We start from the raw sequence: 15,885 nt of genomic DNA, 5'->3' as shown, positions 1-15,885 counted from the left end.
CATCATTCCTTCAGCCAAACTCTGTGAAGCAATCCCCTGAGCTACCTATTTGCACCCTGCATGAAGGCGGCTACCTGTGCTCTGCACACATGGTAACGAATCCCAGGCTGCTAGTCTCTCACAGGCCAAGATTTAGTGAAAGGACAATCCAAAAGTATAATTTTCCATTCTCAGCTACTTGAGCAGCTTGAAGGAAAGACTATTACATTACTGATATAATGAAAACACGTAATGAAAAAATATATTTGATGACAACACTGATGACATACTACAGCATGTGGAATATCCCCGTGTCATAAGCAGTGGCAGTTACTTACGATAATTCATTACAAAAAATTAAGATTCTAATACGTTCAGAAAAGAGTAAGAATTGCAGATTAAGCTCTACTGTTAAAAATTTTCAAACCGTAAGAGACTCTTAATCTCAGGAAACAAACTGAGGGCTGCTGGAATGGAGGGGGCTGGGTGGGATAAGGTGGCTGGGTGATGGACACTGGGGAGGGCATGTACTATGCTGAGCGCTGTGAATTCTGTAAGACTGATGAATCACAGACCTGTACCCCTGAAACAAGTAATACATTATATGTTAATTAAAAAGAATTTCTTTGTATCACTAATAGATGTTACATATTTTCTACCACTTTGGAATTGTTAAGGTAGCTATTTAAGATAATCTTGCTTACAATGAGCTTTCATTTAAAAGTCTAAACATGTGGGGTGCCTGGGTGGCTCAGTCGTTAAGCGTATGCCTTTGGCTCAGGTCATGATCCCAGGGTCCTGGGATCGAGTCCCACATTGGGCTCCCTGCTCCGCGGGAAGCCTGCTTGTGTTCCCTCTCTGTCTCTCTGTCAAATAAATAAAATCTTTAAAAATAAAATAAATAAAAGTCTAAACATGTAACAAACTTGACATATTACAAAGATGATACTTAAAATATTGTTGCAAAAAAATGAATGTATGAAAAAAGAAACTCACTGGGTTACAACACCAAGGATTTATTCTCCTGCTCATTGGTCCGAAGGTTGACTGTGCTTTGGCTGATTAAGGCTGGGCTCAGCCGGGCAGCACCGCTGTAGGCTGCTGGTACAGCTGGGTTTGACTCCTTACTGCTGCTGCACACAGGTCTGCCCTATACATGTTCATTCTGGAGTCGAGGTCAAGTGGGCATTAATTATGTGGGACATATTCTCATGGAGTATGACCAGAGTCCAAAAGCGCAGGCCCAACCATGCAAGTGGTATTTTATTTATTTTTAAAAAGATTTTATTTATTTATTTGACAGAGAGAGACACAGCGAGAGAGGGAACACAAGCAGGGGGAGTGGGAGAGGGAGAAGCAGGCTCCCCACAGAGCAGGGAGCCCGATGTGGGACTCGATCCCAGGACCCTGAGATCATGACCTGAGCCAAAGGCAGTCGCTCAACCGACTGAGCCACCCAGGCGCCCATGCAAGTCGTATTTTAGCTTCTGACTTACCTTACATTCACTAATTAACCAACGGAAGCCACATAACTGAGTTCAACCTCAGGGGCAGGGAAGTATATCCTGGCCACCACCATGAGGCCATGCAAGGGTGGGGAATTCTATAAAAGGGAATGACAAATTGGGACAAAAACGGAATCTCTTATATTCCTCTTATTTTTATTTTCCTTCAAGTTTAACATTCCTCTTCCTTCGATCAGCCCCCATAAGATACTGTTTCTAGGTCTTTCACCATACTCACACTGTTCTTCTGTACCAATTTTAGTTCTTCAGTATTCCTGTTAAATCACAAGTGTTCAGAACTGAACATGATACTCCACATGGGGTCTGACCTGTATTGATTTCTCCTAGTAAGTGGCTAAAAAGTTTAAAACCTTACCTAGACAGGAGCACTGCCAAGAAAATATAAATGAAATTATGTGGGGAAGTTTTGGTTTTTCTTAAAGATTTGAGAGAGAGAGAGAACGTGTGCATGCAAGCACATCACAGGCATGAGCAGGGAAGGGGCAGAAAGAGGGAGAGAATCTCAAGCAGACTCCCTGCTGAGCACGGAGCCCAACGACGATGTGGGGCTTGATCTCATGACCCTGAGATCATGACCTGAGCTCAAATCAAGAGTCAGAAAGTCAACTGATTGAGCCACCCTGGTGCCCCTGATTTGGAGAAGTTTTAAAAATAAAGTATTACCTTCCCTTCTGACTGAGTACTAAAGACATTTTTCTTCTAAAGCATAAGGGAGGCAATTCAGAGTGATAAACCCAAATTCCACATAAAGAAATTATCCTCTAAATTCTGTTTTTTAATTTCAAGAACCAAATTCTCTACCCTGATAAGAACCAAATTTTCTATCTTTAGGCCATTTTAAAGTTTATTAGATCACTTAAATATATACTTTCTAAATTAACTTCATTTAATTCATTACAACTCTGAGCTAGGCATTACTTTTGTTCTTCCTGAAAGATGAGGAAATTCAGAGTTAGACAGAAGTCCAGTACTTCCTTTGCCCAATGAAAAATGTCTTTCTTACCTCTAGGCCAGCAGAGAAGACACCTCTTCCCTCCACTGGGAACATTCCTCCCCGACAACCTCCTTCTTTTGCCTGCTAGCTATTACTCGTCCTTTCAGTTTCTAGTCAACTTCCTCCATAAGCTGTGCCTAGCTTTCATTTTTTCAATCAATATTTGAATCCATCTAGCAATAAAGGACTCCACAAAGTGCTGGGGTGAACAAAACAGACACAGTCCTTGCACTTAAAAGGCTTAGCATCTGGCTGGAGAGACGTAAACAACTACACAGTTGACCCGTTAATTACAAGTGCAGGAGTGTGAGTTAGAGCTTGACTTTTGTGTGCTCGTGGTTCTTCCTCATCATAGCATTTGTCACACTTTATTATAATCAGCTGTTTGTCTTTATTTCCCACTATGAGTGAAAGGTATAGGCATTAACTAAACTGTATTGTCACAGCTTGGTATAACTTCTATTTAATAAAAATACTTAATACTCATGTGTGGAATGAGTGATTAAACAATCAAATGGACTTGCCCCAAATACTAAATTAATGAGCCAGAATAAGACTTGAACTTAGGACTCCAATTTCCACACTTTTGCCTTTATATTGCATTACTAAGAAATGGTAATGATTCTTTTTTTTTTTTTTTTAAAGATTTTATTTATTTATCTGACAGAGAGACCGCGAGAGAGGGAACACAAGCAGGGGGAGTGGGAAAGGGAGAAGCAGGCTTCCCGCTGAGCAGGGAGCCCGATGCGGGGCTCGATCCCATGACGCTGGGATCATGACCTGAGCCGAAGGCAGACACTTAACAACTGAGCCACCCAGGCGCCCCGAAATGGTAATGATTCTAAGAAAAGTTAATACTACACAACTACAAGTAAAAAATAATTAACTTATACATACATATTATTTATAAACTATGCCTACCTGTAACATGAAAACCTATGTACACACAGGTATCATACAGTGCATCTCTAATACTAACATAAATACACTAATTAGTGATCCCATAGGCCTTATTTATTCTGATTACTAGTTAGGCATTTGTAATGAAATATGCTAAACATATAAACTTACAGATTTAACTGACAAATTAAAAATGAGCTCATGCCTAAATAAGTGGTAACAATAGCAGTTATAAATAATACATACAACAAACACAAATATATATAAATTTGGGGTTACTATTTTAAAATGCAATGAAAAGTAATTTCTTTTCTTTTTTTTTTTTTTTTAAAGATTTTATTTATTTATTTGAGACAGAGAGAATGAGAGACAGAGAGCATGAGAGGGAGGAGGGTCAGAGGGAGAAGCAGACTCCCTGCCGAGCAGGGAGCCTGATGCGGGACTCGATCCTGGGACTCCAGGATCATGACCTGAGCCGAAGGCAGTCGCTTAACCAACTGAGCCACCCAGGCGCCCCTGAAAAGTAATTTCTTAAATGTACAATTCAAAGTTTATGCTCCAAACAATGATGCTATAATAAATAAACTCTTGCATACGATAAAATACTGTTCTTTTACTCTATAGGTATATATTCATAGCATGGTCAGCCATCCTAACTCTTAAAGACATTAAACTATTTTATTTTCTTTTGAATATTGAATTTTCCCTTGAATTTATAGAAATTGCAAATACAACCCCCAAACTGCCAGCACATCTTTCTTTCACTTTCTTCCAAAAGAATCATTTTAAGTTAGTCTTAATGAAAGGGAATTAGCACCATCTAGTGAAAGAAGCTAGCAGAAAAATAAATTCCACTAGGAGAATGCTACTCGAACCAAACGAAAATTGCTTATGTAAGTGTAATAGACCACTTTCAGAAAATATAGAAAACTGTAGCAGTAATACGCCCTCCTGATTATGTTTTGTTAATTTATATTGGGCTCTAACAGATGTTAGCTATTAACATTACATTTGTTCTAAAAACCTAACACTCATTATTATAATTCATCAAAAAACTGTCAGAAATATTCTAATTGTGGAATGCTTAAAATGAAGAAAATCTGCTTTGCTGGAGGCACCACTAAATAAGTCTAACCCTTGAACTTGTAGCCTGATGTAATAGGCCTTGACTTATTCCTTAGAAAGGATAGACCTCGGAAAGTCATTATACTTTTTTGTACAGGGAAGATCGTTTGGTGGCTGCATACATACAGGCCAGATTCACATGAAAGTGGGTTGAGGAAAGATTAACCAGTTGGGGGTTGATGGAAGTAATCTAGACAAGAGATACCAAGGCCTGCACTAAAATGAGGAACAAGAATCCACAGGGTTTAGGGATCACTATAACAGGCAGGATGACTGTGAACTACTGCAGCAGTTTTTAAAATCTGGGCATACATTCCTATATCTGGTTCTATTATTATCTTAAACTGTATTAAAATAGTTATTCACTTTAGTTTAGTTTTATTTTCTCTGTTAGAGGGTAAGCTCCTTGAGGACAGAAATTCCTTTAGTATAGATGTTAAATAAGTAATATTTAATTAATAGGATATATGCATGGGGGGGGTCACTTAATTTAATAATATAACTTGTAGAGATAAAAAATACAGTGGAATTTTCTTAAAACCATTTTTAAAAGATTCCTCTTGAAAATTTAAGAGAAATTTTATGTTAATTATGTACATTACAACTCTCAAATGCATGATCACTGCATCATGATGACAATTTTTCACCTGGTGGATGAAAAAGTAGTTTGAAATGAGCTGGTCCTTTTCTACTGCATCTTTGGATAAAAAGGCCAACTCATCTATTATCATTTTTTTCTCTCAACTTCTTTTTTTTTAATTATTTATTTATTTATTTATTTGACAGAGAGAGACATAGCGAGAGCAGGAACACAAGCAGGGGGAGTGGGAGAGGGAGAAGCAGGCTTCCTGCTGAGCAGGGAGCCCGATGTGGGACTCGATCCTAGGACCCTGGGATCATGACCCGAGCCGAAGGCAGACGCTTAACGACTGAGCCACCCAGGCGCCCCTCAACTTCTTTTTTCAAAGAATATAGCATGATTTATTTTTAAATGTTTCAAAAGCAGGAAAACTTAATTTTTTTCAGATACATACATGAAGGTAAAAGTTTCATGTTTTACCTTCAAAACAAAACATGTATATATGTTAAAAACCTAGCTTTCAAACCTGGTTAACCTAGGGAATTAATAACACAAAATCAGGGCAATAGTTACCTGTGGGAAAAAAACAATGAGAAACAAGGGACTCTAAGTACTCTGTTAATGTTCTAGTTCTTAAGGAAAAGGGAAGAAGGGGTTGTTATTCCTTAAATGATACAGATATGTTTAAATGTACATTTTAGATGCATAATATTAGTTTACATTAAATAAGAAGCATTTTCCCTCCTCTCAATTTCAAATTTCAATTATACTGCTTATCCCAAAAAGGGACCAAGATGACTAATTAAAGACTAAGGCTTATACTGAAGATAAATGCAAACCAATAAAAATAAAAAAGCATATAGCCTATAAAAATTCACTTATAATACATCAACTACACATCAACATTAGTATAGTAAAATAAAAATAAATTTTATACATGCTAAATTCCACCCCAAAATTCTAAAATACTCTAACCAAAATTTTTATTTTCCTACATCCTTTACTTCTGATATCTAACAGTATTTTGCCTTTAGAAGGTATCATATAAATTTAAATTTTGAATTCCTAAGCCAGAGAACTCCAATAAGGATGATTATTTAGACCAGAAGACTGAACATTCATAACTAGTAGGCACATACCTGAATTTAGGAAGAACTGGGGAGAATCTCCATGAATGCCCACTGTGCCTGGTCCCAAGGAGTCGGAAAGGGTATTTACAAAGGCAAATACTCCACTCATGATTCCAAAGCCTAAGCCAGAAACTAAAGAGGGAGAAACACGTTAGACCCTTTTCAGGCTATGATTTCTCTTCAAATCAAGTTTCCAAGGACTAGAGAATACTATTTTAAAGGGGAAACGGTATGCATGCTGTTGGAGAAGCAGTGGAAGGCTGGCTCAGGAAAAGTGAGTGCTTGGCTAAATGATAAACAGAGAAGGGTGTAAAGGAAGGGAAATGAACAGTGGAATGTAGCAGAGAAATGAAAAAAGAAAAAGATCTAGAAAGGCACAGAAACAATAGGCAAGACAGAGGACACAATGCTGAAGTTCTGACTTTGATTTATGATAAAAGTCTGTAGAATTAAGTATGAGGGCTTAAAACTGGAACCGAGCTTGAGGGATGACTGCCTATAGTAGAAAGTAATCCCTGGGTCAAACTAGGGTGACTCAACTTAGGGATCTAGATCCAATCTTTAAAACATAATTCTGAAAGAAAACCCTGCAGAGGTATTAACTGTATTAATATGAAAAGTCCTCCTACCACAGCCAAAGTCATGGTAACCACCCAGAGAAGATAACAGTAACATCACTTAAAAACTGTTAACTAGAGTGTATGCATATTAAAAGCCCAACTTTCAAACCTGGCAATTATTTAATGGACATACAGGTCACCTATAATTACTTCCCTTTATATAATGGTCCTGGAAAGCTAGAAAAATAAACAATGTACACCAAAAGGCCAAGGCAGTAATAAAATACTATTTAAAATCTACAGGGGCGCCTGGGTGGCTCAGTTGGTTAAGCGACTGCCTTCGGCTCAGGTCATGATCCTGGAGTCCCTGGATCGAGTCCCACATCGGGCTCCCTGCTCGGCAGGGAGTCTGCTTCTCCCTCTGACCCTCCTCCCTCTCATGCTCTCTGTCTCTCATTGTCTCTCTCGCAAATAAATAAAATCTTAAAAAAAAAAAAATTAAAATCTACAAGGATGGGGTGCCTAGGTGGCTCAGTCTGTTAAGTCTCTGACTCTTGATTTCAGCTCAGGTCATCTCATGGTCATGGGATCGAGCTCAGTGGGGAGTCTGCTGGAGATTCTCTCTCTCCCCCTCTTCCTCTGCTCCCCCCGCCCCCTACCACATGCGTGCAAGCACTCTCTCTCAATGGGTAAATCTTTTTTCTAAAAAAAAAAACCTACAAAGATACAAAAAATAAAAATGGCCTTTATGTCAAGTCTGGCTTTTTCTTTTTTTTTTTTTTTAAAGATTTTATTTATTTATTTGAGACAGAGAGTGAGAGGGAGGAGGGTCAGAGGGAGAAGCAGACTCCCCGCCGAGCAGGGAGCCCGATGCGGGACTCGATCCCGGGACTCCAGGATCATGACCTGAGCCGAAGGCAGTCGCTTAACCGACTGAGCCACCCAGGCGCCCCCAAGTCTGGCTTTTTCTTAATGACACTATGCAGTTCCAACTTACCATAGGCCAGCAATCGCATAGAAGGTGCTGTCTCATCTGGATTTATACTCTTCAAACCCTCACTGGCTTTTCTAAAATAAAACCACACAATTTTTTAAAAGAAAAAGCAGTATATCAGGAAAAAACACAAGGTATTTCAAAATCTAGATACTTATTGAGGCTTCTGATCAGGTTATACCTTGAATCTAAAATCCATTTAAACACTCTTAACTATAGAGAACAAACAAATGGTAACCCCAGGGGAGGTAGGTGGGGGGATGGGCTAAATAGGTGATGGGGATTAAGGAGTACACTTGTGATGAGCACCGGTGATGTATGGAAGTGCTGAATCACTGTATTGTAGAAATGAAACTAATATTATCTTGTATGATAACTGGAATAAAAGTAAAACCTAATAGTAAACAAAATAAAATCCACTTATACAAAACCCAGCAAATTTTCAATTAAAATCAACCAAAATTTCCAACCAACTTTGCCTTTTATCTGACTTTTCACATAGAAGAGAAAAAATAAGAAAAATATAAGTAAACAAGCCATCAGGGATTAAATTAGTAAGAAAAAAAGCAATGGTTCTGCCTACTTTCTGAGCTCAGTAAATATTTAATTCAAGGGGCGCCTGGGTGGCTCAGTTGTTAAGCATCTGCCTTCGGCTCAGGTCATGATCCTGGGGTCCTGGGATCAAGCCCCGCATTGGGTTCCCTGCTTGGCGGGAAGCCTGCTTCTCCCTCTCCCACTGCTGTGTTCTCTCTCTTGCTGTGTCTCTCTCTGTCAAATAAATAAATAAAATCTTTAAAAAAAAATTTTAATTCAATATCCTATGGCCTCCGTCACTCTGAATTTTCCCCTCTCCAAAGTACTAGATCTTCAATCCTCATTTGTTGGCACTTTGTAGTATCTCCCGCCTGGGTTATAGCTAGTTTGCTACCCTCCCTTTTACCTTCCACTTCGCAGAACCTAAATTATACTCATCCTCCAAAGTCTCATTTAGTCAGCAGTTTCTCAAAGAATTCACCTCTAATGACTGGTAATCGCTAATCTCTCCTTACTCTTAAATCCTAGAATGCCCATGGTCTGAGCTCTCATATGGGTAACTTAATCATATGATCTTCAGATGATAAAATATTCTACATATTTGTTTCATATCCCAATCAGGCTTCAGGGGAGAATTAATCAGAGAAGAATAAAATGCTACCCTCAGAAAAGGAGATAAATGAATACCTAAACATTAGAATACTGCTCAATAAGAAATGATCTTCAGAGTGATCATATCTGTGCTTCTGTTGGGAACAATTCACATACTTATCATGAGTCCCTGCTCCCATGCAGATGTGTTAGGTAAGAATGTAAGGTGTGGCTGTCAGTTTTATTACTGTCACTATTACTAACATTTGTTGGCTAGAAACTCTGCAACAATGATCCGAACGCAAAGGGTATTTACATTATATTTATGAGAAGGCATATTTGTTAAAGCAATAAAGATACCAAACATTTTAGATTGATTTTTCACTAAGTGCTGAAACAAAATGAGTTAGGTTAACTCTAAGAGTAGAAAATTAAATTAACCAGAACATACTTACATTCTGGGCATTGTGTTAATTTAAATTTCAAGGTATGCATATTCAATATAGCTGGTCTATTCATTACATAAATATAAATATCATTGATTACTTTAAATTAAGGCAATGCAGAATTCAACCAAAATAGTAATAAGCATAATGAAAAGGGCCTTTTGCTTTTCTAGACTCTAAAGAAACAATTTGCCATTTCCGGGCTCTCCATTTAGAAGCATTATTTAGTAGCAAGGACATTAATCAAAACTTAAGTGGCTATATCATCTTTCTCTGGAGCAGTAACCAACTAAGATGTTCGATTTTCCTAAATAAAATAACCTGTCACAGGAATGTTGTTAAAGGCTAATTAAAGCTTAGAGACATATATATATGATAGTAATAATCTCTACCAACAAGTGGACATAATGGTACAACAGAATCAAATTTTGGAGGATTTGTTTTATATAAACTGCTCAATAATGAATAAAAGATTTTTTGCTATCTGGTACAGCAAGGTATTGCTATCACAAATGTATTAAATATATAAATTCAAAAGTTTAATAAACTTCCTCATTCTATGTTGCAAGTTTGTGAGAGGAAAGGTCTGGCATTAACCGTTCTCAACGCTAACATTAGGAAATGAAAAAGTAGAAAACACCATTAGTTTCCATGTTCCTGATGGATACAGAACATATGATCAATGATGTAAGGTACAGTGTTTTTTTTTTTTTTTAAACAGATTTTTTTTATTCTTATGTTAATCCCCATACATTACATCATTAGTTTTAGATGAAGTGTTCCATGATTCATTGTTTGTGCATAACACCCAGTGCTCCATGCAGAATGTGCCCTCCTCAATACCCACCACCAGGCTAACCCATCCTCCCACCCCCTCCCCTCTAGAACCCTGTTTGTTTTTCAGAGTCCATCATCTCTCATGGTTCGTCTACCCCTCCGATTTCCCCCGCTTCATTCTTCCCCTCCCGCTACCTTCTTCTTCTTTTTTTTTCTTAACATATATTGCATTATTTGTTTCAGAGGTACAGATCTGAGATTCAACAGTCTTGCACAATTCACAGCGCTTACCAGAGCACATACCCTCCCCAGTGTCTATCACCCAGTCACCCCATCCCTACCGCCCCACCCCCCACTCCAGCAACCCTCAGTTTGTTTCCTGAAATTAAGAATTTAAGGTACAGTGTTTTTAACTTGACCATTTTACTGAAGCGGAAAATTCTCTGTTTACATTTATTACTATTTCCAAGAACAAAAAAGAAAAAGTCCAATTTCTTTTTTAGATTTTATTTTATTTACTTATTTGAGAGAGAGAGAGAGAGAGAGAGCACAAGAGGGGGTACAGTCAGAGGGAGAAGCAGATTCCCTGCCGAGCTGGGAGCCCGACATGGGACTCGATCCCGGGACTCCAGGATCATGACCCGAGCTGAAGGCAGTCACCCAACAAACTGAGCCACCCAGGTGCCCAAAAAAGTCCAATTTTTAAAATATAAACTTTGTGGGGCACCTGGGTGGCTCAGTTGGTTAAGCGTCTGCCTTTGGCTCAGGTTGTGCCCTCAGGGTCCTGGGGTAGAGACCGGCCTTGGGCTCCTTGCTCAGTGGGGAGTCTGCTTCTTCTTCTCCCTCCTCCTTGGCCCTTCCCCGCCCCCCCCCATACTCTCTCTAATAAATAAATAAAATCTTAAAAAACAATTGTAGTAGCACACCTTGGGAAAAAGTGATAGTGAGAGCTAAGCCTTAGGCTGTCTTCCCATAGCCACAAGGGTGACTTCCCTGGTCACCTAGGCAGTGCATGCATATTGGGGTTACCTTTACCTTTTCTATAAGTTGTACCAAAACATCTACTTAACTTCTTTCATTTGTACCATTCTTCAAATAAAGTAATTTGGTACCTCCCCCCCCCAAAAACTGTAGTAATGATTATTTTTTTCTATAAATGGAAGATGTTTTAAAATTAGGAAATATTTATGCTATCAGCATTATAAGACAAAACTGGATTAACTTACAAAAGCTTCAAGTTAAAAAATGTTTAATGTACGTTTTAGGCAATGTTTGCAACCATAATTTGGATTTTTAACGAAATTACTATAGGAAGGACTATCACTTGTGGCCACATGCCAGTTTCTCACAGTACAGCTCTTTGCTAGGCTGAAAGTTACAATTCATTTATTCATTCTTCAAGATGAAGCACTTCCCGAGGCCTGACCCATGAAATAAATCTATATTAGACTGCAGTGATAAATATTTTGATTTGGTTTCACATATGTAAAAAACTGGTACAAACCTTCCACGTTTTAATCTTGGCACCAAATTCAGATAGCAAAAAGGTGATTGAGGCAGTACTTTAAATTTGAAAACCTACTTTGGAAGTGGAGATAGTTAAAATAGTAATTAAACAAAGTTCCTATATTTGAATGTAGTACAGCATATGAGAGCAAGTTAAACATATTTATATGTTAGTCATGAATAAAGTACCATAATAATTCTCAAACTTGTTTTAACATATAACTACATGACAGCCAACATGTCTAAAATTTGCTAGAAAAATACTGTACAATAATCCAAAGGCTTGGTGGAGATGCATTTTGCAATGGCAGCATAAAGGCAGCTGTTAATACAGGTTTGTCCTATTATCTCTTTGCTAATTTCCAAAGGCCCTTTCAGAGGAAATATCATGGTTTCCCTAGAAGGCCAAAGAGGCTTCTCTGAACTTGGTGGCATGAAAGCCTTGACTGACCTGTAATTCCTTTCCCGTACAAATGGCAACCTATGTTCAGCTTGTAGTCCTTTAGAACTTAGGACAGTGCCAATAAAATGTTGCATTCCAGGTAGAATCCAATGACGAAACAAGGTGGTAAAGAACAGCAGATTTAGTCACTCAAGGTAAGTTGGATTTTAGAACCTAATATCCTAAGGGGTTATTAAACCCATGTCCCTAAACTGTGAAAATCTATTCAAAATTAGGTCTACTTCAAAAGTAGGACCAACATACGTGAAAATGCAAAACCAACATGAGCCAATGATGTTGCTGACAGGAAAAAACCAGTGCAACCTGAGACTGAGTTAAGAGTACAGTGCCCAAGCAAGGGTGCAAGGGGCCACTGATCTCTGTACTACTTCGACCACAGCAGCGTACTGTGCTGGGTCCTAAGCACAGATAAACTCCAGGCACTAACAAAAAGGGGTGTCTACCGACATAAAAGAGATGGAAAAGGTTTAGAAGCCACATCTATGTCTTTTGAGGGCCAGGTGAAGAAATGAGGTATATGTAGCCTTGAAAGAGACAAGATGACAACCATGTAACAGGGATTTCATTTGGCTATGTGGGGCAGGGGTTAGAAAGAGGGAGATTTTGATTACCTGAATATATGCTACAGTTAAAATTAAATTTGGAATGAAAGTAACTGCTACATACCAGAAACATTCAACCACAGCTGAATAGATGGTCCATCTGTTAAGGATTGTATTCTTGTGGAAACTTAAATGTAATTGTTGGTATTTGGTTGTTGCTCTTTAATATTTCCAAAAACTAATGGAAATTTCATTTTTAAACCTTTTCTAAGACTTTTGCTTCTAAGCAATGGCTTCCTGGTTTGCTCTTTGTAATTAAAATTTCTTCATTATTAAATTTCAATATCTGTTATCAAAAGCAACAAGTAAGGGGGCACCTGGGTGGCTCAGTTGGTTGAGCGTCCAACTCTTGGTTTTGGCTCAGGTCATGATCTCAGGGTCATGAGATAGAGCCCCATGAGATCTCCACTCAGTGTGGAGTCTGCTTGAGATTCTCCCTCTCCCTCCTCTAACCCCCCTCTCTAAAATAAATAAATGAATCTTTAAAAAAAGAAAAAAGCAACAAGTAGGGGCACCTGGTAGCTCAGTCGATTAAGCCTCTGATTCTTCATTTCAGCTCAGGTCATGATCTCAAGGTTGTGAGATGGAGTTCCGCATCAAGCTCCACATTGACCATGGAACCTGCTTAAGATTCTCTCTCCCTCTGCCCTTCCCCACCCCTGACACTTTAAATAAATAAATAAATATGTAAAATCTTTAAAAGCAACAAGTAAAAAGTATAGAAGGCCTGGCATATTGGCAAGAACAAATGATCAGAAGCCTATTACAAAAGATGTTGTTGAGGTTCTGTCTTGATTACATACATGAAATTTGTGGAATGCCTTAATTATCTCATTTTCAGAAATAAAAAGAGCACACTTATCACTTTATAAGCCTTACTACATAATCAAAGCCAACCTCATGACTGCCTGAAAGAAAATATGGTTCCAAGTTCAAGCTGTTTCAAATCAGTGGTTTCATGTGAGGTCCTCATGGATCCTACAGATGACCTACTTCCTGGCCTAAAAAGGGAACTCATAACTATGGTTTTTAAATATATTTTTCTATTATAGATATGAAATCACATGAAATATCACAAAATAAACCCCTGTTATCCTCTAATACAGTCAAAATAATGATCGGTATAATCTCCTTAAGAATGATTTATTTTCAGTGGTGGCAAAGAGAAGCACACACTAATTCTAAGCTGGAACAGTTTTTCTTGTTGTTTCAGTGACTATTTCTCTAGCTTATTTTCCTGCAGGGCACTTATTATCTTCTAGCATACAATGTATTTTCTTGTTCATTCAGTGTTGTCTCTTTCCACTATAACCTCCATGAAGACAGAGACTGTCTTTTAATCATCATATATCCCCAAGTGCCTAGGACAGTGCCTGGCACTGAATAAATTCTCAAGAAATATTTTTTGAATGAGTGAAGGAAGAAATGTCCACAAGTTAATACTCAATATTTGCAGGGCACCTGGGTGGTTCAGTCGGTTGAGTGTCCGACTCTTGATTTCGGCTCCAGTCATGTTTCAAGGTTGTGGGATCAAGCCCCAAGTTGAGTGGGCTCCACTCTCGGCAGGGAGTCTGCTTGAGATTCTCCCTCTTGCTCTCTCCCTCTGCCCCACCCCCCATGCGCACGCACTCTCTAAAATAAATAAATCTTAAAAAAAAATACTCAATATTTTCAGGCTGGGAATGTACAATCACTTGACTTTCAACTCTGTAGGAAGGCACAGGCCCTCAATACCACACTATATTAGTGTTTCAAACTACTAAATAATTCAAATATAAATGAAAAAAAGGTAAAGCAAATTTTAACTTACTTTAAAAGTTTATAATACATAAACCGAAACATTTCTTGGATAAGGACTGAGACTAACGCTCCCAAGATCAGCAGATATTTCTGTATTGGTCCATCTTTGTTGTCAGTAATGGTTCTTGCCATGAACCAAAAAAGGGAGGAAAACAGCAGAGACACCAACCAGAAAAAAGCTCTGAAAATTAGAGGGGGAAAAAGGTATAAGTGAACAGGATTAATAATGATTTAAAAGTGAAAAAACTCTACTTGAGAAGGAACAGGATTTCCTGACTTTTTAATAAGAGGGGGGAAAAAGTCCTCATAAAGTGATGCCCTGGATCACTTGTTCTTAATCAATGGTTCATTTTCCCTGGTGAGATGAACATGCAGTCCAAGAGGAACGTGAGATTTTTTCCTAACAATCATTTTTTTTCAGTGGCCCTGCTGTTTCTAAAGTACACCTGGAGACTATCTGCTAAGGACTATCTAGCTAGAAACCTGGTTATTTGCTACTCTTCCTAATTAATGCTTTGCCCATGCCCACTGATACGTAAATATGTGTCTTCCCCCCCCCCCCCCCCCAAAAGGCCCCCACCCCTATTAACAGAGTAACTGGTATAAAATTCAGAGGTTGAAAACCTGTTGAAATCTAAGTCAGCTTTCCAGGCCTGGCTTGTACAACATACCTGTGGATTTTAATGATTATAACAAGCTTTACAAACCTTTTGCCCAAATCTCTATTGTTTTTAAAATGACACATCTGACGCGGCACTTTCAATACAGTTGTGAGAGGTGAAGCAGCTCAGAAAAGGTGGTTAACACTGGCCTACCGTGGCTGTTTCTCCCGGTACTAAGTGAGACTCAAAAGTGGAGGGGGACGTAGGGAGCCCCGGAAGAGCTGCCAGACAATTGAAAATCGGGATTATGACCACATTCGCCGCAAGAGTTCAGTATTGACCAAGCTCCTGCAAAGAGATGCACTGACAGGTGTTTCGGTGTTTTCACGGGTTTCCACCCTTTAGCTGTACACCTGAATCACCTGGGGAGCTTAAAAAAAAAATCCGTAGCCCGAATCCCACCCCCTAGATATTACAATTTGGCTGATCTGGGGTAGGTGTCGGGCATGGGTATGTTTTAAAGCACCTAAACTCCGGGGCTAATGTGCTCTTAACCCCTTTGGGATTGATTACAGATGCCTGTGAGAATCTGAGGGAAATGAGGGACCCCCTCCACTAAAATAAGAGATGAATATTTGAACTTACCCACAATTTTTTCATACAATTTTAATGGCTTCACAACTCACTAGAGCCCACCCACGGACCCTCGGCAAAAACTCAGGAGCCATGCATCAGGGTTTTCTGAGACCCACAGTGTGAGCTCCTTCCCCAAAGCC

At 38.8% G+C, this 15,885-nt stretch overlaps 1 protein-coding gene across 4 annotated transcripts in view; it reads right to left on the bottom strand.

Moving 5' to 3' along the window:
* Positions 1–15,885, bottom strand: part of APH1B (aph-1 homolog B, gamma-secretase subunit) — a 36,289-nt gene that overhangs the window by 19,985 nt on the left and 419 nt on the right. For 2 of the 4 annotated variants that reach the window (XM_044918160.1, XM_021693955.2), the window contains exons 2-4: positions 14,518–14,688; positions 7,792–7,862; positions 6,244–6,366 (exon numbers count right to left, since the gene is read on the bottom strand). In XM_044918160.1, coding sequence (XP_044774095.1) covers positions 6,244–6,366; positions 7,792–7,862; positions 14,518–14,688 — 365 coding nt within the window. The remainder of the gene's footprint in view (positions 1–6,243; positions 6,367–7,791; positions 7,863–14,517; positions 14,689–15,885) is intronic. The other 2 variants (XM_021693956.1, XM_021693957.2) reach the window with 2 other exon arrangements.

The sequence above is a fragment of the Neomonachus schauinslandi genome, chromosome 9, assembly GCF_002201575.2.
Source record: "Neomonachus schauinslandi chromosome 9, ASM220157v2, whole genome shotgun sequence".
In the NCBI taxonomy this organism is placed as follows: Eukaryota; Metazoa; Chordata; class Mammalia; order Carnivora; family Phocidae; genus Neomonachus; species Neomonachus schauinslandi.
This window is presented reverse-complemented; position numbering and strand designations above follow the sequence as displayed.